Genomic DNA, 22,963 nt, shown 5'->3' on the forward strand with positions numbered 1-22,963 from the left:
TCAAAGTTCCTGTCCCCTAACACCCTCATAGTGCTCACTTGCCCTTCCAGCTTAGTAGCCCCCTCTATTTTAAAAAGTCGTCTTATCTTTCTCTTCAAATTCCTCCCGATCTCTGTAAATCTCCTCCAGTCTTGTGCCTCTTCGCAAGGTATCTGCACTGCTATAATTTTGGCTCCACCTTCTCATTGTTCCTCCATTAAATTCAGCCGCTAGGACCTAAACTCTGAAACCCCTTCCCTAAACATCTCTGCCTCTCTTCCTTTTTAAGACGCAGCTTAAATTCTACCTTTTTGAACCAAGCGCATTGTGGACTACAGTTATAACGTGAAATACAATTGGTGGTTTTTTAATCAAGAAGATTCGTGGATTTTTAGTAGTGCAATTCCTTAATTACTGTGCTCCCATTTTTCAGAATCTTGATGCTCTGGGCATTCCTCTGACTCTGAAAGATAATATGGTTACATCTCAATATTACGACAACCAAGAAACCAGAATGGGGCAAGGACCATTTTCAACTTTCAGCCACACAGATGGAATGAAAGGAACAAGTAGTGGAAGAATAGTGTCAGGCAATGAACTGATGAATATCAACGAGAGAGACGTTTATAGGGAGACCAATGTAACCACACAGTATTCCCAGGCCGATATGGGAAGTGCAAATTTGACCACATTTGAAAGTAATACACTGAGTCGCAGAAACAGTCACAACTTGATGGATGTCCTGCGATCACGTGTTGAACAGGTAAATATGGCAATCTTGCTATAAATTAAGCTGTAAAGGAAGGTGTGTCACAGCCTGTAACCTTTCTTGGCATTTTCTTCGGGGGGGGGGGGGGGGGGCGGCGGCATGCTAGGGGGGTAGGTTGGTGGGGGAAGTTTGAAGTGAGTTTTTAATTTATTGCCCATCCCTAATTGCCCCTTAAAGGGGCAGTTTAAGAGTCAACCACATTGCTGTGGATCTGGAGTTGTGTGTAGCCCAGACCCGGTAAGGATGGCAGATTTCCTTCCCTTATGGACATAAGTGAACTTGATGGCTTTTTATGGCAATCGCTTCATGGTCATTATTAGACTTTTTGCAGATTTGCATTGAATTCAAATTTCACCACTTGCTGTGGTGCCATTCGGACTTGGGTCCCCAGAGCATTGCCCTGGGTCTGCAAATTATTAGTCCAGTGATAATGCCATTGCCTCCCCTAGATTGAGTATTGCTGGGATAATGCATTTTGTTGATTCTTTTCATCTTGCACTCCATATATGCCGGCATGGTGACACGGTGGTTAGCACTGCTGCCTCACAGTGCCAGGGACCCGGGTTCAACTCCGGCCTCTGGTGACTGTGTGGAGTTTGTACTTTCTATCCGTGCCTGCGTGGGTTCCCTCCGGGAGCTCCGGTTTCCTCCCACAGTCTAAAGCTGTGTAGGTTAGGTGGATTGACCATGGTAAATTGCCCCATTAGTGTTGTAAATGTTTGGTGGGGTTAAGGGGTTACGAGGATGGTGTGCGGGCCTAGGCAGGGTGTTCTTTCCGAGGTTCGGTGTAGACTCGATGGGCCGAATGGCAGCCTCCTTCACTGTAGAGATTCTATGATCAGGACAATCACAAGAATACCAAAGAGAGGGGGAAACAAAGGTATCATACTATGAGAAAAAAGTGCTGATTAGTTGGCAAGTGGATTCTGGTGCCATGGAAAATGCACCAGTTAATGGTGATTGACAGTTAACTGCCAAACATTGTGTGATTAATGTATTATAGGCATTTGGTGCAGTAATTGTTAAAAGCTTGAGTTAGAGTGTGTTTAACTGCTGCAGTCATGTTTTAAAAGAATATCCTAAATTGAAAGGCAAGTATATTTTGGGAACCAGGGGTGTAATAAAAGTATTGTAAGAAGCTTGGGTTAATGGAAATTTTGTTTTGATTAAGGTGATTCCCTGTGGTGTTAATTAGATTTCAGTGTGGTGAGATTATGTCATTACTGAATCATAGAATTTACAGTGCAGAAGGAGGCCATTCGGCCCATCGAGTCTGCACCGGCTCTTGGAAAGAGCACCCTACCCAAGGTCCACGTCTCCACCCTTTCCCCGTAACCCCACCCAACACAAAGTGCAATTTTGGCCACTAAGGGCAATTTAGCTTGGCCAATCCGCCTAACCTGCACATCTTTGGACTGTGGGAGGAAACCGGAGCACCCGGAGGAAACCCACGCGCACACGGGGAGGATGTGCAGACTCCGCACAGACAGTGACCCAAGCCGGGAATCGAACCTGGGACCCTGGAGCTGTGAAGCAATTGCGCTAACCACTGTGCTACCGTGCTGCCCTAAATAAGCAAAGAGGAGGGCCTCCACTGGGTGGAGTAATGTTTGTTTAAGTGGAATAAAGATAGCAATCTTCACTATATTGAGTTGTATTGTTTAAGGAGTAATTGTAAAAGTTATTTTCTGCTGTGACGTTAGAGATATCCGAATGCTGTGTTAGTAATATAGAACATACAGTGCAGAAGGAGGCCATTTGGCCCATCGAGTCTGCACCGACCCACTTAAGCCCTCACTTCCACCCTATCCCCGTAACCCAATAACCCCTCCGAACCTTTTTCGACACTAAGGGCAATTTAGCATGGCCAAACCACCTAACCCGCACGTCTTTGGACTGTGGGAGGTAACGGGAGCACCCAGAGGAAACTGGGAGAACGTGCAGACTCCGCACAGACAGTGACCCAGCGGGGAATGGAACCTTGGGCCCTGGTGCTGTGAAGCCATGGTGCTAGCCACTTATGCTACCGTGCTGCCCAAATATAATCTGTTTTAATATACCTTATCGCTTCTTTCCTCATGCAATCTCTCCCGGAGGGAAGTATCTTTCCCTCGTTCTTACAAACCTAAAATAAGCCAGGCAGTTTGACTCTGGGCAAGGCATTACCCTGAGGAATGAACCAGTGAATGACTGTCACTTGTTTTGTTTCGCTGAATGGGGAAATGCTTCGGAAATCAGAAGCACAAAGAGACTTGGGAGTCATTGTTCAAGATCACTTCAGGTTAACGTGCAGGTTCAGTCGGCAGTTAGGAAGGCAAATGCAATGTTAACATTCATGTCAAGAGGGCTAGAATACAGGAACAGGGATGTACTTGTGAGGCTGTATAAGGCTCTGGTCAGACCCCATTTGGAGCATTGTGAGCAGTTTTGGACCCTAACTCTAAGGAAGGATATGGTGGCCTTGGAAATGGTCCAGAGGAGGTTCACGAGAATGATCTCTGGAATGAAGAGCTTGTTGTATGAGGAGCAGTTGAGGAACTCATTGGAGTTTAGAAGGATGAGGGGGGATCTTATTGAAACTTACAGGATACTGCGAGGCCTGGATAGAGTGGGCGTGGAGAGGATGTTTCCACTTTAGGAAAAACTAGAACCCGAGGACACCATCTCAGACTAAAGGGACGATCCTTTAAAACTGAGATGCGGAGGAATTCTTTCAGCCAGTGGGTGGTGAATCTGTGGAAATCTTTGCCGCAGAAGGCTGTGGAGGCCAAATGGCTGAGTGCCTTTAAAAACCGAGATAGATAGGTTCTTGATAACAAAAGATCGGGGTTAGGTTCTTGATTTAAAAAAAGGAGATCGGGGTTATGAGGAGAAGGCAGGAAAATGGGGATGATGAAAATATCAGTCGTGATTGAATGGCGGAGTAGTCGCGATGGGCCGAATGGCCTAATTCTGCTCCTATGCTCTTATGGTCCAACAGGCACAATGTGTGTGCATGTTCTTTCTGTCTATAAAGATTTAAGCTCGTCAGTGTGGCTCACTTGTGTGTACTGGTAGCTGTATTAATGCATAGGGCCCTATTCTTCCCCCATAGCGCTGAAAATTTTACCCCCCCCCCCCCCCCCTTCACTTTTTATCCAAAGTGTGATTGAAACTGCTTCCACCATTCCAGACCCTAACAAATCGCCGTGTAAGATAAAGTTATCCGGGCGTTTGTTTCTTTTTCCATCAATTACCTATGGGAATTTAGATTCATTTGGTAAGCAATGCCTGTTGTCCCCTCAATCTGCAATATGATAAAACGATATATTTTGGCACTCCCAAAAAAAGAAAGGTGCTTTTAGTTGGAAGTTGAAATGAACGTTGCGCCATTCGTACTGGAAAGATTATTAACTTGATGCTCGATTTTCTTAAGGTCTATGAGGAAGAGGAGCAGCAAGAGCTGGGTATGCCCGTTGATTACCATCAAGATTATCGAATTGAAGGGGCCGAGTCGGTTAATGGGTCTGTTGGCTGCTACAGCGATGCCAGAGAAAATATGGGTTTGGAGCACTTGAACAGTTTTGAACCCAAATTTGGCACCTTGGTTTCAATGAATAGATGAGCGCTGTGACCAAACCTCAAAAACACTTTGCCTTGTCGAAGGTATTTTGGAAAATCCCATTGGGAAGTTCAAGGCAATTACTGACTTTTATTCTTTCCTATGCTTCCATTGTATTGAACTACTCCAGGAGCATAGATTTTACAACAAACGTACCTTGTTTTTATTATTGAATGTTGCATTAGGAAGCTGGTCGCATTTGGTTTGAATATATAAGTAAATGATCTTTTTATTAAGAATGTTCAACGTTTCAAAATGTTCCTATTGTTTCTTGGTGAGAGTTAGGATATGAATACAAGGTGCAACACAACTAGCATTGCCTGTCTAGGCTACTCAAAACAAGTACATTCCCGAAGTGATAGGTCCTGCAGTTTCCTTTAACTCTGGCAGTTGAATGTCTTGTTATGCTGATTTAATATGCCCCAAATGATTTTAATGTGTCAGACCTCTGATTGTTTTATTTTTGCGTGCATGTTCAGTTAGGAACAACTTATTAAAAGTTAGCCGATCTTGGCCTTGAACTTCGTTGCCGTCCTACAGAAGGGCCAGGGAGAAAGCAGATCATCGAGGGATTTCCTGCTCTTAACTGAGAATGTGTATGTGTGTGTGTGTGTGTGTATGAAGCTGAGTGACAGTAAAGTATGGTTGGGCTCTATTGTTTGAGCTCCTGATGCTCCCTGCCTAGACTCGTCTGAAATTTGGGACAGGCACTTGAGTACTGTAGCCTGTGGGAGCATGCCGGGACGAGTTGAAACTTTAAGTTGAGGGTGGAGGGAGGAATTTAGGGGAATTCAGTGCTGCTTCCTATTACTGTAGGACACATATACCTAGTCTGTCTGCCTTTACCTCTTGGGATGTGGGTTCATCAAGCACGTCATTGATTGCTCTTAAGAAGGTAGTGGCTCCGGGCTGCCTCAAACTGCTGTGGTAATTCGGTACTACTGAGACCCTTGTCTCTGTGGTTTGTAAAATGTAAATACTGATTATTCATGTCGGCATGGAGATACTTCTTGCTTTTTATTTTTGTAATTTTGGTAGCTGAACTTCAAATTCTCAGGAGTGGTACAACCGAAACCTCTTTCTGGTTGCCTCTCTTTGTTTCAATTCCCTGCCTTTAAGGCACCTCTTAAAACCTACCTCTTTAACTAAGTTTGGTCATCTGGCCTAATATCTCCTCGTGTGGAATGGTGCTAAAATTTGTTTGATTACGTTCCTCTGAAGCACCTTGGACATTTTGCTACATTGAAGGTGCTATAGAAATACTTGTAAACTCAGGGGCAGCACGGTAGCATTGTGGATAGCACAGTTGCTTCACAGCTCCAGGGTCTCAGGTTCGATTCCGGCTTGGATCCCTGTCTGTGCGGAGTCTGCACATCCTCCCCGTGTGTGCGGGGGTTTCCTCCGGGTGCTCCGGTTTCCTCCCACAGTCCAAAGATGTGCAGGTTAGGTGGATTGGCCATGATAAATTGCCCTTAGTGTTGGGTGGGGTTACTGGGTTATGGAGATAGGGTGGAGGTGTTGACCTTGGGTAGGGTGCTCTTTCCAAGAGCCGGTGCAGACTCGATGGGCCGAATGGCCTCCTTCTGCACTGTAAATTCTATGAAGTTCAACCACCAACTGAACGAGAAGGCATGTCAAATAAATAAAATGAGTACTTTCACTTAATCAGTGAACAGTGTGCATTTCCTCTTGTGTGTTTGGGTTATAACTACATGTGAACTGCAGTTTGATTGGGGAGGGCAGACGGGCTGAAAATGTGCTTAAAGGGGGTGGCACAGTGGTTAGCACTGCTGCCTCACACGCCGAGGAGCCGGGTTCGGTCCCAGGTCACTGTCCGTGTGGAGTTTGCATGTTCCCCCCGTGTCTGCGTGGGTCTCGCCCCCCCCCCCCCCCCCCCCACCCCCCAAACCCAAAGGTGTGCAGGATAGGTGAATTGGCCACGCTAAATTTCACTCCATTGCGGGGGGAAAAATGAATTGGGTACTCTAAAAAATTTTTTTTTTTTTTTAAAGGAAATGTGCTGAATATTGTCTTCCTTTTGAAGATAAACTTCTCCCTGAGGTTTAGCTTCCAAGTTGTAATATTGATTGCGAGCTTTTGGTAAACTTCAATGAGCTCTGACACTCTAGCAAGGGTGAGTAGGCAGAATTGGGGTCTTCACCTTCTGTGCTCCCATAAGCATGCTGATTTAAGTTGTAAATGTCTTTGCACTGTAGCTATAAATATTATCTGCAATGGGGGAGCAGAGTCAAAATTTACTCATTTTATAGAAATATTTCATTTAGTGGCATTTGTATTTCTGTTGTACTCTTGTTAACCTAAGAGAATGTGGCCTTCCATGACTACATTGGTGTAAATATCCACAAATAATTTTAAATGTGATATAATAAACCTGTCACTTAAGGCATCTCTCAAAAGTGGTATTACCCATTGTAGAGACATGCCTTTCACAAATATTGAATCAAAGTTGTACTAAATTGCTAGGTGGCTTGCAACCAAAGGTGGCTCTGAATTTTAACAGTGAGTCATCTCCACGCTGTGTTTGCTCTTGATAGAGTTGATTGCGATGTGAAAGATGTCTGACCTTTGTATATCTGTCAATGTATTTGTAAAATAAAATTGATATTGTACATAAAGAGCGACGTCCCTGTGTTTGGAAGAGCTTGTTGAATTTGATGCGGTGTATTTTTACACACACTGATTTCTTTCTGAATACGCCAAGTCAGTGTTTTGTCAAACTTTTTTGCCCAGGATCCATTTTTGCCAACTGGCCATCCTTAGTGATCCACACGGGCCGACCTTCGTGACCTGCAACAGCCGGCCCTTGCGCCCACCATTTTCACTTGCCTTTAATGTGACAGATGAGCCTCCTTGGTACTCATGATGTCACTTGCTTTGTTATTCGATGCTACATTTCTGATAATGACGTCTGCTGATGATTTACGGTCTCACTGCATGTGTTGAAAAAAAAATCAAACTCGCCATGTTTAGTCTTCAGATATCTTTGAAGTTTTTAGGGTTTTAAACTTTAATTTGCCAGTGCTTCCCTGCATATAACACATGAACTTTGAATCCTGATTTGCAGTGGAATAATTAATAACCAACACCTCAAGTAATCATATTTATGCTGTTTTGTTCCTGTTGTCAGCTACTTCATTGGTTGTTCACCAGAGGCCCAGGAGTTCTAAACAGCACTGATGGCAGCTGCAAAATGGAGGAATCTCTCTTGTGCCCAGAACACGTGACGTCAGCCCACTAGGCGCATGACGTGCTCTCTGCCGCCCTCTTGGTGGGAGGACTCCCTTGGTTTTTTTTTTTTTTTTGTTGAAAAAAACTGACCCAGGACAGCGTACTGACGTCAGGAGGAGGTGGTCCAGCCGCTGGGCTCTGGGCCTGAGCACTGCTTGATCCAGCACACATGCGCGGGATGGTCGGCAATCGCAAAGGTCCATCCAGGCCTGCGTTTTTAAAGGCCGGTTGCGGCAGTTGAGCGTTCCTCCTGCGATCGGGAATGCCACGACCGAGCTCCGCCACCCACCCGCGGGTCGCGACCCTGAGTTTGAAAACCCCTGCGCCAAGTAATGCTGTACGATATTTTCAGGATCGGCCATGTACATAATTAACTTTATTTTTCTCGCTATCTGCAGCCTAATTGATTTCAGCCGACTTCCCATTTAATAAATTTACTTTTATCCAAAATAGGCTTGACCAATTAGCGCGAAAGCACGAGTTTTGTGGCTGCCGCATTTTAAAGAAGTTTACTAAAGTTGATAACTTTTAGCAACTTCACCTGGGTTGGTCGATTGATTGATTTATTGTCACATGTACCGAAATACATTTCTGCGGCCGAGGGAACGTACGCAGTACGTACATAGTAGACAAAAAGAATAATTGACAGAATACATTGACAAATGGTACATCGACAAACAGTGGTTGGTTACAGTGCGGAACAAGGGGCCAAACGAAGCAAATACATGAGCAAGAGCAGCATAGGGCGTCGTGAACAGTGTTCTTACAGGGAATAGGTCAGTTCAGTCTGTTGAAGTTTGTAACCCTCTTGGAATTCCCTTGGGACAACCTCTTTGTGTCTTCAGTACTTGGCCAGACAAGAAACCTGTTGGAAATCTCTGCTCTTAATCCTTGAGTGGCAGCCAGGCTTTCTTCAATTTGATTATTGGTGTTCCTAGTTTAATTGGTTCCGAATTACTTCAGCAACCTGTGCTCGTTATCTCTGTGCTGAAAATGGTAGGGGGCTGGATTCTCCGGTCGCCGACGCCAAAATCACGTTGGGCGAACGGCTGGAGAATCACATTTCCAGACCGAATCGGGGGGCGGCAGCACTTTTGCGAAGCTCCGCCCCCTCCAAAGCCCGTGCCACGTATCTATGGCCTCAGGCCATTGCCTGAGGCCCATCCCCCAATGCTCCGCCCTCGACCGGCCGCATTCCCGACGGCGCGGGACACGTGGTCTCACCCGTCGGGAACTCGACGTGCTGGCTGCGGACTCGGTCCAGCGCCGCCACAGTTGGGGGAGGGGCGATCCGCAGGCACTGGGGGACGTTATTCGGGGCTGGGGGCACGGTGGTGGGGCAGTCTGTGCATGCAAGCCGGCCGAATGGATGGGGGGGGGGGGGGGGGGGGGGTCCGTGGGCTGCATTTGCCATGAAGCACGGCACTTGCGTGGCCACGGACCCGGCAATTCTCCAGGCTGTATCGACAGCTAGAGCCCTATTGCTCTACGCTGCCTGGCTGCTAGTCCCCAGTAAAACGGGGAATCGGTGGTATGATTGTGACAATCTTAGATTGTCCATCCAAGAAACCCCATGTCACTGGTCATGGCTGGTGAGCCCGATCCTAGAGGTGAATCTTTGACCGCGCACTTGGGAGGTATTTCTGGGAGGTGGGATTGGTCCTTGGACTCGGGATCGCTGGTATTCCTTTCTCAGGCTCCTTTTCCAGACCTCCTCTTGATGTCGAGTGTCCTCGAAGAATTGTGTCCCTTCAATCAGGAGGTTCCTACAAGTAGGTCTCTTCTGAGCAAGGGTCTCCCAGACATTGAGGTCTATGTTACATTTCTTGATGTTGGCCTTCAGGGTGCCTTTCAAGCTCTTCCTTTGTCCTCCTCTTGGTCGGAAGCCTTCCTTGAGCTGGGTGAAGCAGATTTGCTTTGGCAGTGCAGACTCTAGTCTCCTAAGCATCGGCCCAGGGGAGATGGTTTCGGATGATTATAGAGATCTTGGCTCGTTCAAGGATACTGATAATAGTATACCTGTCCTCCCAGCTGATGTGGAAAATCTGTCTCAGGCAGATTGATGGTGCTTCTCCAGCGATTGAGGTGGCATCTGTATGTACTTCAAGTTCCTGAGCCATATAGAAGAGTTGGGAGGACGACTGCCTTGTACACTAGGACTGTGGCGTCAGAACAGATGTCACAGTCGTCGAAGACTCTTGTCTTTAACTGTCTGAAAGATGTGCTCGTGCATTAGATGTGATGGTGGATCTCAGCATCGAGGTCAGCCTTAGTTGAGAGGTGGTTTCCCAGGGATTGGAAATGTTCCAAGTTTGGAAGTTTTTGCATTGACCTTGATGGAGGGAGAGACCGCATCTTGCCCTGGGCGTGTTGGTAAAAGATTTGCGTCTTCTTGAGGTCGAGGCTGAGACCGATCCTTTGATATGCTTTCGTATGCTACAGGCTAACTGCAAGAATCTAACCCACCAGTAAGAAGTGGTTTGATTTGTTGATGAACCAAGAGGAACTTAATAGTTTTTCATAAGGCAACAACATGGGGAACTTTGAAGTTAGGACACGGTAGCACAGTGGTTAGCACTGTCGATTCACAGCGCCAGGGTCCCAGGTTCTATTCCTGCTTGGGTCACTGTCTGTGCGGAGTCTGCACTTTCACCCTGTGTCTGCGTGGGTTTCCTCCGGGTGCTCCGGTTTCCCCCCACATGTCCCAAAAGACGTGCTTGTTAAGTGAATTCTCTAGTGTGGCAACACGGGGATTTTCACAGTAACGTCATTGCAGTATTAATGTAAGCCTACTTGCGACAAAGATTATTATTATAAGTTAATTGGTTTCATTCAAAGGGAAATATGCAAGGGGTAAGTAAGTAAGATCAAGATAGGATAAGTTTAAACCCAAGAACTAAAGTAAAGAAGAGTTTAATCCATTCCGGGGTAAAATACTATTTAAGAGACTAATTGAAACAATAGGGGTGGCAAGGTAGCACGGTGGTTAGCACTGTTGCTTCACAGCGGCAGGGACCCGGGTTTGATTCCCGGCTTGGGTCACTGTGCAGAGTCTGCACGTTCTCCCCGTGTCTGTGTGGGTTTCCTCCGGGTGCTCGGGTTTCCTCTCTCAAGTCCTGAAAGATGTGCTGTTAGGTGAATTGGACATTCTGAATTCTCCCTCCGTGAACCCGAACAGGCGCCAGGGGATTTTCACAGTAACTTCATTGATGTGTTAATGCAAGCCGATTTGTGACAGTAATAAACATTATTATATTAGAGCGATCAGAGGGAAGGAAGGAATTTAAGGAAGTATTTAAAGCCTATATAAAGGGGTAGCTGCTCCAACATCTGCAAAGACTACAGGATAGCTGGCCAGAACTCCCAGAAGACATTGTAAATAAGGCCAAACCTGGAGAACCAGTTGCTGCGAGCCTCAGAGGACACTCCAAGAGAAAAAGGGCACTGTGGGTAGAAATGAAATGAAATGAAAATCGCTTATTGTCACAAGTAGGCTTCAAATGAAGTTACTGTGACAAGCCCCTAGTCTCCACATTCCGGCGCCTATTCGGGGAGGCTGTTACGGGAATTGAACCGTGCTGCTGGCCTGCCTTGGTCTGCTTTCAAAGCCAGCGATTTAGCCCTGTGCTAAACAGCCCCCCCCCCCCCTCTAGATTTTAAAATCTATAAGGATAGTTGCCAAACAGAAAAGGGGGAAGGTTAGCTCTGAGGTTAGTTTAAGTTAGGATTTTTTGGGAACGGTTTTAAAGTATTGATTATTGTGTGAAGCCATTCTTGTGTATAAGTGTAAGGGGGGGGGACACCCACGTAGACACGGGGAGAACGTGCAGACTCCGCACAGACAGGGAACCGAACCTGGGCCCTGGCACTGTGAAGTGCACGTGCTGATATCTGAGCTGGTGAAGCCGCTCTCGCCCCCAGTTTACCCTACGTGACCCTATTAAGATCTGAACTGAATTAGTCAAGTGTGGCATATCTCCAATGTGAATTTCATAGATTGAGAACATAAAGCCTGACCATTTCTCAGGAAGTGAACATGGTTTGGAGATGTTTGTCAGCACTGAGCACCTTTTATTAACTGGTGGATGTGGAAAAAATTATTTTCCTTCTCTGTGTGCAAGATTCAATTTTACTCCAGACAAAAGTTATTTCTTGTCACAACTCAAAGATTCAAAGTCTTTTCATTCCAGGCTTGGGTAGAATCACAACAGGCTTCACAACACAAACAGGCCCAACCATAATGTCGGCATATCCTTCTGAGAAGTATGGCAATATTTTAACGAATGTCTGTATCAGATATTTACTGCACCAATTGTAATGCTTCAGAGGAATTTCGAGTGGTAAAATAAGAAAAGCTTCCAATCATTGCACGTGTGGGTTCCCATTGGTCAGTCACTCGAATTAACCTCATACAATTGCCCGTCCCTTTCAGGGGAAGGCATTTAGCTTGGTCCTGAATTTGGCTGGAACTCGGCGCAGGGACCAGTTCCTGTGCCTTTCAGTTTCACACAGGCTGGAGTAACACACAGGCTGGAGTAGCACACAGGCTGGGGTAACACACAGGCAGGAGTAACACACAGGCTGGAGTAACACACAGGCAGGAGTAGCACACAGGCTGGGGTAGCACACAGGCTGGAGTAACACACAGGCTGGAGTAGCACACAGGCTGGAGTAACACACAGGCAGGAGTAGCACACAGGCTGGGGTAGCACACAGGCTGGGGTAGCACACAGGCTGGAGTAATACACAGGCAGGAGTAGCACACAGGCTGGGGTAACACACAGGCAGGAGTAGCAAACAGGCTGGGGTAGCACACAGGCTGGAATAACACACAGGCTGGAGTAACACACAGGCAGGAGTAGCACACAGGCTGGGGTAGCACAGGCTGGAGTAACACACAGGCAGGAGTAGCACACAGGCTGGAGTAGCACAGGCTGTAGTAACACACAGGCTGGAGTAACACACAGGCAGGAGTAGCACACAGGCTGGAGTAGCACAGGCTAGAGTAACAAACAGGCAGGAGTAGCACACAGGCTGGAGTAGCACAGGCTGGAGTAACACACAGGCTGGAGTAGCACACAGGCTGGAGTAACACACAGGCTGGAGTAACACACAGGCTGGAGTAGCACACAGGCAGGAAATAGCACACAGGCTGGAGTAGCACACAGGCTGGAGTAACACACAGGCTGGAGTAACACACAGGCTGGAGTAGCACACAGGCTGGAGTAGCACAGGCTAGAGTAACACACAGGCTGGAGTAACACACAGGCTGGAGTTGCACACAGGCTGGAGTAATACACAGGCTGGAGTAGTACACAGGCTGGAGTAGCACACAGGCTGGAGTAGCACACAGGCTAGAGTAACACACAGGCTGGAGTTGCACACAGGCTGGAGTAATGCACAGGCTGGAGTAGTACACAGGCTGGAGTAACACACAGGCTGGAGTAGCACACAGGCTGAAGTAGCACAGGCTAGAGTAACACACAGGCTGGAGTAACACACAGGCTGGAGTAGCACACAGGCTGAAGTAGCACAGGCTAGAGTAACACACAGGCTGGAGTAACACACAGGCTGGAGTAACACACAGGCTGGAGTTGCACACAGGCTGGAGTAATACACAGGCTGGAGTAGTACACAGGCTGGAGTAGCACACAGGCTGGAGTAGCACACAGGCTAGAGTAACACACAGGCTGGAGTAACACACAGGCTGGAGTAATGCACAGGCTGGAGTAGTACACAGGCTGAAGTAGCACACAGGCTGGAGTAGCACACTGACTGGAGTAACACACAGGCTGGAGTTGCACACAGGCTGGAGTAATGCACAGGCTGGAGTAGTACACAGGCTGAAGTAGCACACAGGCTGGAGTAGCACACAGGCTGGAGTAGCACACAGGCTGAAGTAGCACACAGGCTGGAGTAGCACACAGGCTGGAGTAGCACACAGGCTGGAGTAGCACACAGGCCGGAGTGAAACACAGGCTGGAGTTGCACACAGGCTGGAGTAGCACACAGGCTGGAGTAGCACACAGGCTGGAGTAGCACACAGGCTGGAGTAGCACACAGGCTGGGGTAGCACACAGGCTGGAGTAGCACACAGGCTGGAGTAGCACACAGGCCGGAGTGAAACACAGGCTGGAGTTGCACACAGGCTGGAGTAGCACACAGGCTGGAGTAGCACACAGGCCGGAGTGAAACACAGGCTGGAGTTGCACACAGGCTGGAGTAACGCACAGGCTGGAGTAACGCACAGGCTGGAATAACACACAGGCTGGAGTAACACACAGGCTGGAGTAACACACAGGCTGGAGTAATGTAATGAGAGGCAGATAACTGGTCATTTTTCTCCATGTTCAGGAAGCTCTCTGATGCTGGAGGGCCAATCTGCTACCACCCCCTTGCTCGTGTGAGTGGACGAGCTGCAGATAGAGCAGGGGCACGTTATTGGTTACAGTCAAACCCCTTCTGAAGTGGCTGCCAAATTGCCTTGGGCTAAGCCATTGGGGGTGATGGCGAAGAGTTGCTGCCATCTCCCTAAGGCCACCTCTGGGAATAGGTATGATTCCAGCCTCGGGTGATTGTGTGGAGTTTGCACATTAATCTAATTAATTAATAATCTTTATTATTGTCACAAGTAGGCTTACATTAACACTGCAATGAGGTTACTGCGAAAACCCCTAGTCGCCACATTCCGGCACCTGTTCGGGTACACTGACGGGGAATTCAGAATGTTCAATTCACCTAACAGCACGTCTTTCAGGACTTGTGGGAGGAAACCGGAGCACCCGGAGGAAACCCACGCAGACACGGGGAGAACGAGCAGACTCCGCACAGACTGACCCAAGCTGGGAATCGAACCTGGGACCCTGGCGCTGTGAAGCAACAGTGTGCTCCTGTGGCACCCATGTCTGCGTGGGATTCCTCCGGGTGCTCCGGTTTCCTCCCACGGTCCAAAGATGTGCAGGTTAGGTGGATTGGCCGTGCTAAATTACCCCTCAGTGGCCAAAAATGTGGAGGTTAGGTAGGGTTACGGATAGGGAGTGAGAGTGTGCCCAGGTAGTCTGCTCTCTCAGTGCTGACTCGATGGGCTGAATGGTCTCCTTCTGCAGTGTAGGGATCCTGTGGCTGGGAAAACTATGCCTCCTGTCTGATATGGCACACAGCCATTTGATGGAGTCACAGGACATGAGTCACTACTTGTTATTTCACTGAGAGCACATTGAACTATTCTCCATTACCACAAACACCACATACCTGGGAGTGGCTCCTTTTGCTTTTCATCACCAATAATAATCTGATCCTATCACTTGATACCATACATGAAAAAGTCCATTGCTGTCGGCATGTTGAGGGCACGCCCTAGAATGATGTGTCTGACAATCAGATGGAACTAAAATAGTTGCTTTGTGTTCAACATTCCCCCCAAAATGTGTAAAAAGCTCTTGAAAACATTTCCGCACAATAAAAGTGTGCAAATGAAACGCTAATTAGGAGTCAGATCTCTGCCACTCAACTATTCCATTAGATCAGAGCTGATCTGGGCTCCATTTATCCGCCCTTACCTGAAAACCTTGTACACTTTCTGCGCATCTGGGAGGAAACCGGAGGAAACCCACGCAGACACGGGGAGAACGTGCAGACTCCGCACAGACAGTGACCCAAGTCGGGAATCGAACCTGGGACCTTGGCGATGTGAGGCAGCAGTGCTGACCACTATGTCACCCTGCTGCCCCTTTTTCTTTAACCAAGGTTCCACCCGCCCCTGGTTGACAGGGTACTCAACCGGGTTCGACCATTTTCCTACACCTCCCCCCTCACCTCTTCCCCTCCCTATCAGAACCATGATAAGGTCCCCCTTGTCCTCACTTTCCACCTCACCAGCCTCCACATTCAAACGATCATCCACCCCCATTTCCCTCAGTTTCAACATGATACCAGCACTACACCCATCTCCATCTCACCCCCCCCCCCCCCCCCACCCACCACCACCCCGTCAGCATTCTGCAGGGACTCCTCCCTCTCTGACATCTTGGTCCACTCCTCCATCATACCCAACTCCTCATACCCTCTCCACGGCACCTTTCCTTGCAATCGCGGAAGGTGTAGCACCTGCCCCTTTACTTCCTGCCTCCTCACCAATCAAGGCCCCAGGCACTCCTTTCAGCTGAAGCAGTGTTTCACTTGCACCTCCTTCAGTTTGTTTTATTGTATTTGCTGCCCCCAATGTGGTCCTCCTCGACAGTGGGGAAGTGTAAACACAGACTGCTTGACTGCTTTACGGGACACCTTCGCTTAGTCCGCAAGAGGGACCGCAACCTTCCTCTGGGTTTGAGCCCCACTCCAGGACCCAACGGCCAAGGAAAGGATGTTCATAACGCGGCCTAACAGGTGGATCATCAACCTGCAAAATCCTTCCAACGTCCGCCGATGGTAGGTGGTAAGAGCAGGAGAGATTCCTGGTCAGTCATGTGATGGAAAGAAAGTTGGAACCTCTACCATGACTCCAGATCAGAGACTGCTATGAGGACATCACGATCTGTATGTGTAGTGGGCCGGATTCTCTGCTGCCTGCTGCCAGTGGGGAGTTGGCTTGGATTGGATTTGTTTATGGTCACGTGTACCGAGGCACAGTGAAAAGTATTTTTCTGCGAGCAGCTCAACAGATCATTAAGTACATGAAAAGTAAAGAAATAAAAGAAAATACATAATAGGGCAACACAAGGTACATAATGTAACTACATAACACTGGCATCGGATGAAGCATACAGGGATGTAGTGTTAATCAGGTCAGTCCATAAGAGGGTCATTTAGGAGTCTGGTAACAGTGGGGAAGAAGCTGTTTTTGAGTCTGTTCGTGAGTGTTCTCAGACTTCTGTATCTCCTGCCCGATAGAAGAAGTTGGAAGAGTGAGTAAGCCTGTTGCCTTTTTTGCTTGCTATAAATATGGCCATCAATAAGATTGCCCTTCTTTTAATATGGGTATGAATATGATGTGCTCTCAGAGTCGCCAGGTATCAAATGATACCGCCACAAGGTTCAACCTGGTATCGATCAAAGAGCCAAACACCAGTTAATTAGTTCAAGATCAATGGTACTTTATTTACACACAAGATTAACTTACATTTTCAACAGTAACACTACTAGTTAAACTACACCTAACAACTATGACAAGCTGTACTTAACTTCAGGCACCCGGCTTAGGTCAGAGGAACAGTGGCCTTTGTTCGAATCTGGATCCACTGGGTTTGGAGAAGTAACTGCTGCTCAGCTGGGCTCATCCGCCTGGTAGCGAGCGTTGGACTTGGAACTGCTTCTGGCCGTGGTGCTGCGATTGGGGATGGACGTTGCCGGAGCACCAGGTCCAAAAGAGGTCGACCACATGGCAATGTCTCTCTTTATCCTTGGGGGGGTTTTGTGCTCTTTTGGACAGTCCTTAGGTTTGGATCCAGTCAATTGGGCAGCTTCTCGATCACTGCCTTCGATCTGAGCCATTAAGGGGCGGGTGCCTTGATGGCTGGGCGTGTCCTAAGCGGTCATTGTCCGTGCTGTTTATGCTTCCTGAGTAAAGGGAGTGACGCCAATGTGTCTGGAATTGTATCGGTTACCTGAGTATCAATTGTTTGTCTTTCGGAGATGGGCCATTAAATGCTAATTGGTTTGGGGTTTTGATGCTGTCTGGATTCCTTGCTCTGTCATGCGAGAGTGCCTTTAAGAACTGGATGTTTAAGCAATGTACCTTTAAGAAAACAGTGATGTCATAGAGTGGGTGGAGCTCAGCTCAGGTCAGTCATTTTGCAGGTTTGATTTTGCAGTTTTGAAAAGTGCCTGGCTGGTTTTGCTGTGAGCTGATTAAAAGGAGAAAGCCAGTTTGAGACAGCAGCTTGGGTGTGTCTGTGTGTTTCCAGAGAGCTGCAGGAAGAAAGCAAGGTGCTGGAGCTGAAGTCACCCAAGCTAATATATCTCTGCCATTCTACAGAAAATATATATATCCTTTAACCTGATGTGATACTGTTTAAAGGTGTTAAGTCTCCTGGAAGTTTGAATGAACATTTTAAGGAGTTATTTACTGTTGCAATATTTTCTGAGTTATCTTTGAAGTAAGGGGTGTTAAGAGATCCAATGTTTATTTAAGATGTTGGAGCAGGGAAGGGGTAGATCTCAAGGGATGCAGCCACCACCGGGCCCCGCTATGTACCTGGCTGTCGAGAACAGGAGAGGGTTCATCGCTAAAGCCCTTAAGCGCGCCCCCACACAGGAGGCCTCCTCCATCCGTACCCACTCCGACCTCCCCCTCCTCACACCACCGCCGCACCTTTTCCACGTTCGCCGGCCAGTAATAATGTAGCAAGTTTGGGAGCACCGCCCCCCGCCCCCCCCCCGAACACCGTCCCCTCTGCAAGAAAGCCTCCGGAATCCTGGGTGTCCTGCCCGCCCACACAAAGGCCGAGGTTAACTTAACCACCCTCCGATAAAATGCCTTGGGAGTAATATTGGGAGGGACTGAAACAGGAACAAAAACCTCGGGAGAATGTTCATCTTTATGGTCTGCACTCTTCCCACCAAGGACAGCAGGAGGACTTCCCACCTCTTCACATCCCCGCCCACCCCTCTACCAAACTGACCAAGTTCCTTTTGTGTATCGTGGCCTAATCATGAACTACCTGAAGCCCCAAATACCTAAACCTGGCTAGTTTAACGGCAGAACTCCAAGTTGGCACTCCTCCCCTGGGCATTTACCGGGAATATCTCACTTTGTAACATGTTGCGTTTGTACGCTGAAAAGGCGCCAAACCTTCCTATTAGGCCCATTAGCCTCTCCATGCACGCGAGCATGTCCGATACATATGGCAACAGGTCACCCGCATAGAGTGACACCCTGTGCTCTCCCTGATGCTCGGACCTCTTACAACATCTAATTAGTGGCTGGTTTAGCAAAGTGGGCTAAACAGCTGGCTTGTAATGCAGAACAATGCCAGCAGCGCGGGTTCAATTCCCGTACCGGCCTCCCCGAACAGGCGCCGGAATGTGGCGACAAGGGGTTTTTCACAGTAACTTCATTGAACCCTACTTGTGACAATAAGCGATTATTATTATATTATTAAAAGGCCTCAAACGCCTCGTTAATTTTTTCCAGGTGATGCACGATCAATCACTACTGAAGCGAGATTGTAGGCCAATTGAAGGCTTTAATGAACAAGTAGTTACCCCAGCAGCTCCGGTACAGAATGACTGCTGTGGGTGAAACACAGACTCTTACACTCCGCCTGCTGGGCGGAACCAGCAGGCAGGTTCTACCACTCATACTACAGTTTAAGGTGCATCCCACCCAGGTACCGCGATACCCCTAATATAGCCTACCACACCGGAGTCGTCACCAAACCGCCCTCCCCCCTCATCCCTCACCTGTGCTACCTCCCATGTGGCCGCGTGTCGCCTCAACTAATGGGTTAGCAGTCAGCTGGCCTTTTCCCCATACTCAGAAAACGAGTGAGGAAGCTGGCCCACCGCCTTCCCTGTCGTCATTAGCTCAACTGGCTCTGCTAACAGCCCGCTAGTTGGGGCCATTGAGTACAACCGGCCCACTTCCGCGATGGCATCCACCAACCTCTGTTTCCCTGCCCACTCAACCTTGTCCCTGTGGGCCTCCTGGGATAGAACCTCCCTCCGGGCCACTGCCTTCCCCCAACATCCTCCAATTATTCTGCACTTTTTCCCACCAAAGAGCCCGTTAACTGGGTAGAAAGGGCCAATACTTGAGCCTCCAAGCGGGAGCCACGTTGTGTGTGACCAATCAGCTCATGGCTGCCACTGGATGGCCTGGTGGCATAAATGTAAGGGAGTTGAATGTGTTAATAGCAGAACTTCGGAAAAAGTGGCAGATAGCCCTGTGGGGGAGGGGGGGGGGGGGTGGATTTTAGAACATTAAATTTCATTGTAAAAGAGAGTCAAGATGGAGGAGAGAGTTCGCGGACTGAAGCTGTTGAACTCATTGGACGATTCGAAGGAAGCACAATATCGAATTAAATTTGACAGGTAGTTCAAGCTGTGAGTTTTTAATGTGACCATCGCTATCAAAGAAAAACCTCAAAACAGTCTGGCACAATTATTTTCTGATTCCAACTGGCTGATTTTATGAGAAATAATATTTCAGAAGTTACGGGAATGTAATAGAAGAAATGAGTCGAACCAGCCATCATTTTTTAAATTGCGACGTCCACCAAAACGTTTTGGTTCGGTTTTCAAGCAGGAAGTGAGGTGTGGCTGGGGGGAGCAGGGAGGCGAGCGGGTGGTGAAGATCAAGGAGAAATGGGAAGTGGAGTTGGGAATGGAGATCAATTGGGGAGTATGGAGTGAGGCACTGCGAAGGGTAAACGGGACCTCCTCTTGTGCAAGGATGAGCCTGATACAGTTCAAGGTGGTGCACAGGGTGCATATGACTCGGGCGAGAATGAGTGGGTTCTTTCAGGGGATAGCGGATGAGTGTGAGAGGTGCGGGCGGGGGCCAGCGCATCACGCGCACATGTTTTTGGGGTTGCGAAAATTTTGAGAAGATTCTGGGCAAGAGTGTTCACGGTCTTAGCCAGGATAGCAGGGGAGGAGGTGGTCCCGGACCCTTTGGTGGCGATATTTGGGGTTTCAGAGAAGCTGGAGCTCATGGAGAGGAGGAAGGCCGAAGGCCTCTCTGATTGCACGGTGGCGAATTTTTGCTGGAGTGGCGGTCGGCATCACCACCGGGGATAGCGGCTTGGTTGGGTGACCTGTACGACTTCCTGCGGTTAGAGATGATAAAGTATGAGAGTATGAGTTAAGGGGCAGGGGGCTTGAGAAAAGGTGGGGGATATTTGTGACCGTGTTTGAGGAGCTGTTTGTTGCGGGGGCGGGGGGGGGGGGGGGGCGGGTGGGGGGTGCGGGGGGTTGAAAGAGGGAAGACATCTGTACAGACTATATAGTTGATTGTTGGGAAGCATGTTTCCCAGGGTGTTTATTTGCTGCAACCTGTTTTGATACATGTTTGTAATAAAATACATTTTAAAAAAGAAAGTGTGGTATGACTTTGAGCTACAAGCATTGGCCAGAGAATGGAAAACCCATTCTAAGTGGAAGGGAGGGGTTTCCTGTAGGTTTTCAAACCTTGCCAACATACTGGAACATACGTGTGAGGCCACACTGTGGGAAACGGTCACTCAATGTGATTTCCCCCAAAGCAGCCAATTCACACCAGCGAGGAAGAGAAAAAGCTTCTTGTTAAGATGTCGGGCGAGATGAAGGATGAAATGGGACTGGGGAAAAGGACAGCATTGAGCGAGGCTGGAGACAGAGGTGGAGTGTGTCCGTACGGCGGCGCACGGCCCCGACTGCGGAACTCAGAATGTGGCGGGAACAGCAGTCCGAGGAAGGTCGTGTGTCCCGGGGACACCGGTAATCCTGGGTGGATTCAAAACATGAGGGGTGGAATCCTCGTGTGGGGGTGAGTCAGAGACGGAGACGGAGATGGAGACAGTCGCTGAGGATGAAAAAATGGCTGTGGGAACGTGGTTGGTAAACACCTCCTCAAACACCAAGAGGGAAATGGAAAGCAAAGAAGGTGGATACGCTGTGGAGAAGATCATGGGAGGCATTCCTGAAAAAGAAATGGCGGCGAATTAGGCACTCAAATAAAAGCAAAATACTGTGCATGCTGGAAATCTGAAATAAAAGAGAAACAGAGTTGGTTGAGGTGATCTGATGAAAGGGCGCTGTGACCTGGAACATGAATTCTGTTTCTATCCACAGGAGCTGTCTTGCCTGCTGAGCATTTCCAGACTTGTTTTTATTCTAGTTCAGGGCTGCGGCACCCCCTCAGTACCGCACCTCAAGTGTCAGTCTAGATTCCGGCTGCAAGCCCCTGGGGATTGACCTGAACCCTGGAACCTTGCAAGGTAAAAGTGCTCCCCGCTGCGTTGCCAATCATTGCTTCAGATCGCCAGACATGCATTAGTCACCCGTTCACCCGCTTTGTGCGATTGTATGTCGCAATTGCTTACACAGCAGCTATTTGTCCGGCAATTGACTGTGAAGGGCTTTGTAATAACCCTGGGCCATAACATGCGCTCTCCAACATATTTCTTTCCTCAGCTCATTATAGATACTCCAGCTAGATTGAGCCCCACCTGCAAGAGGCATTGGCGATCCCCTAAGGCAATCACAGACTGAGGGAGAATCTGTCATCATTCTATCCAGGTGATGAAAAGATTAAAACGGAGAGACTGAAACTGCGAATCATATAAAGGTGTGGGGCTTTGAGGGTTGAAACTTCTTCTCACCGCACTCTGTGAGTTAATAATAATAATCTTTATTGTCACAAGTAGGCTCACATTAACACTGCAATGAAGTGACTGTGAAAATCCCCTCGTCGCCACATTCCGCCGCCTGTTCGGGTACACTGAGGGAGAATTCAGAATGCCCAAATTACCCAATAGCACGTCTTTCGGGACTGTGGGAGGAAACCGGAGCACCCGGAGGAAACCCACGCAGACACGGGGAGAACGTGCAGACTCCGCACAGACAGTGACCCAAACGGGAATCGAACCTTACGTTACTTGAAAGGTTGTACTAATAGTCGAAGTGAAACATGAGTGCGAATCCCGCCAGGGCAGTTTGCGAATTTCAATTATCTTTAAAGAAAACCCCACAGCTTGTCCGTCACATTGTAAGGAGGTCCACTGGTTCACCCGAGAAGGAACCCCGCTGTCTGTGTGACTCCAATCCCATGCCAAAGTGGTTGGCCCTTAATTGCCTTCTGAAGTGGTCTATCGGCCTATCAAATAATATCAAAGAATAAGATCCCCCAACACCTTCTCAGTCCCCAGACCGTCAGAAGCTGACTCAGCTCGAGCTAAATAAATGAAATCATCCTTTAAACAACATTAAATTGGCCTTTAAGCAATGAAAATCGCTTATTGTCACAAGTCGGCTTCAATGAAGTTACTGTGAAAAGCCCCTAGTCGCCACATTTCAGCGCCTGTTTGGGGAGGCTGGTACGGGAATTGAACTGTGCTGCTGGCCTGCCTTGGTCTGCTTTCAAAGCCAGCTATTTAGCCCTGTGCTAAACTAGCCCCTTATTGTATTATTGTATTAGCACCAACGCTGGACAAACAATTTGTTTGCTTACTACACCCACCCTACTCTCTTCACCTTGTCTTCCATGCGTCTTTGCCATTTAATCTCAGCCACCCTCTAATCCTTCCCTGATGTTCGCCTCCTGCTCCACCTGCCCTTTCCCCATTTTTTCATTCATGCAAAACATTTCTACCTCCCTTCAGTTCCAATAAAGAGTCACATTGGACTCGAATCATTAACTCGAACAACATCCTGTGGGCTCCCATTGA

At 48.2% G+C, this 22,963-nt stretch overlaps 1 protein-coding gene across 2 annotated transcripts in view; it reads left to right on the forward strand.

Moving 5' to 3' along the window:
* Window positions 1-6,985, forward strand: part of LOC140385879 (desmocollin-3-like) — a 51,729-nt gene extending 44,744 nt beyond the window's left edge. For both annotated transcript variants that reach the window (XM_072468489.1, XM_072468488.1), the window contains 2 exons: window positions 413-742; window positions 4,164-6,985. In XM_072468489.1, the coding sequence (XP_072324590.1) occupies window positions 413-742; window positions 4,164-4,352 (519 nt within the window). In that variant the 3' untranslated portion in view covers window positions 4,353-6,985. The remainder of the gene's footprint in view (window positions 1-412; window positions 743-4,163) is intronic.
* The last annotated feature ends 15,978 nt before the right edge of the window (window positions 6,986-22,963 follow it).

The sequence above is a fragment of the Scyliorhinus torazame genome, chromosome 11 (genome assembly GCF_047496885.1).
Source record: "Scyliorhinus torazame isolate Kashiwa2021f chromosome 11, sScyTor2.1, whole genome shotgun sequence".
NCBI classification, from domain to species: domain Eukaryota; kingdom Metazoa; phylum Chordata; class Chondrichthyes; order Carcharhiniformes; family Scyliorhinidae; genus Scyliorhinus; species Scyliorhinus torazame.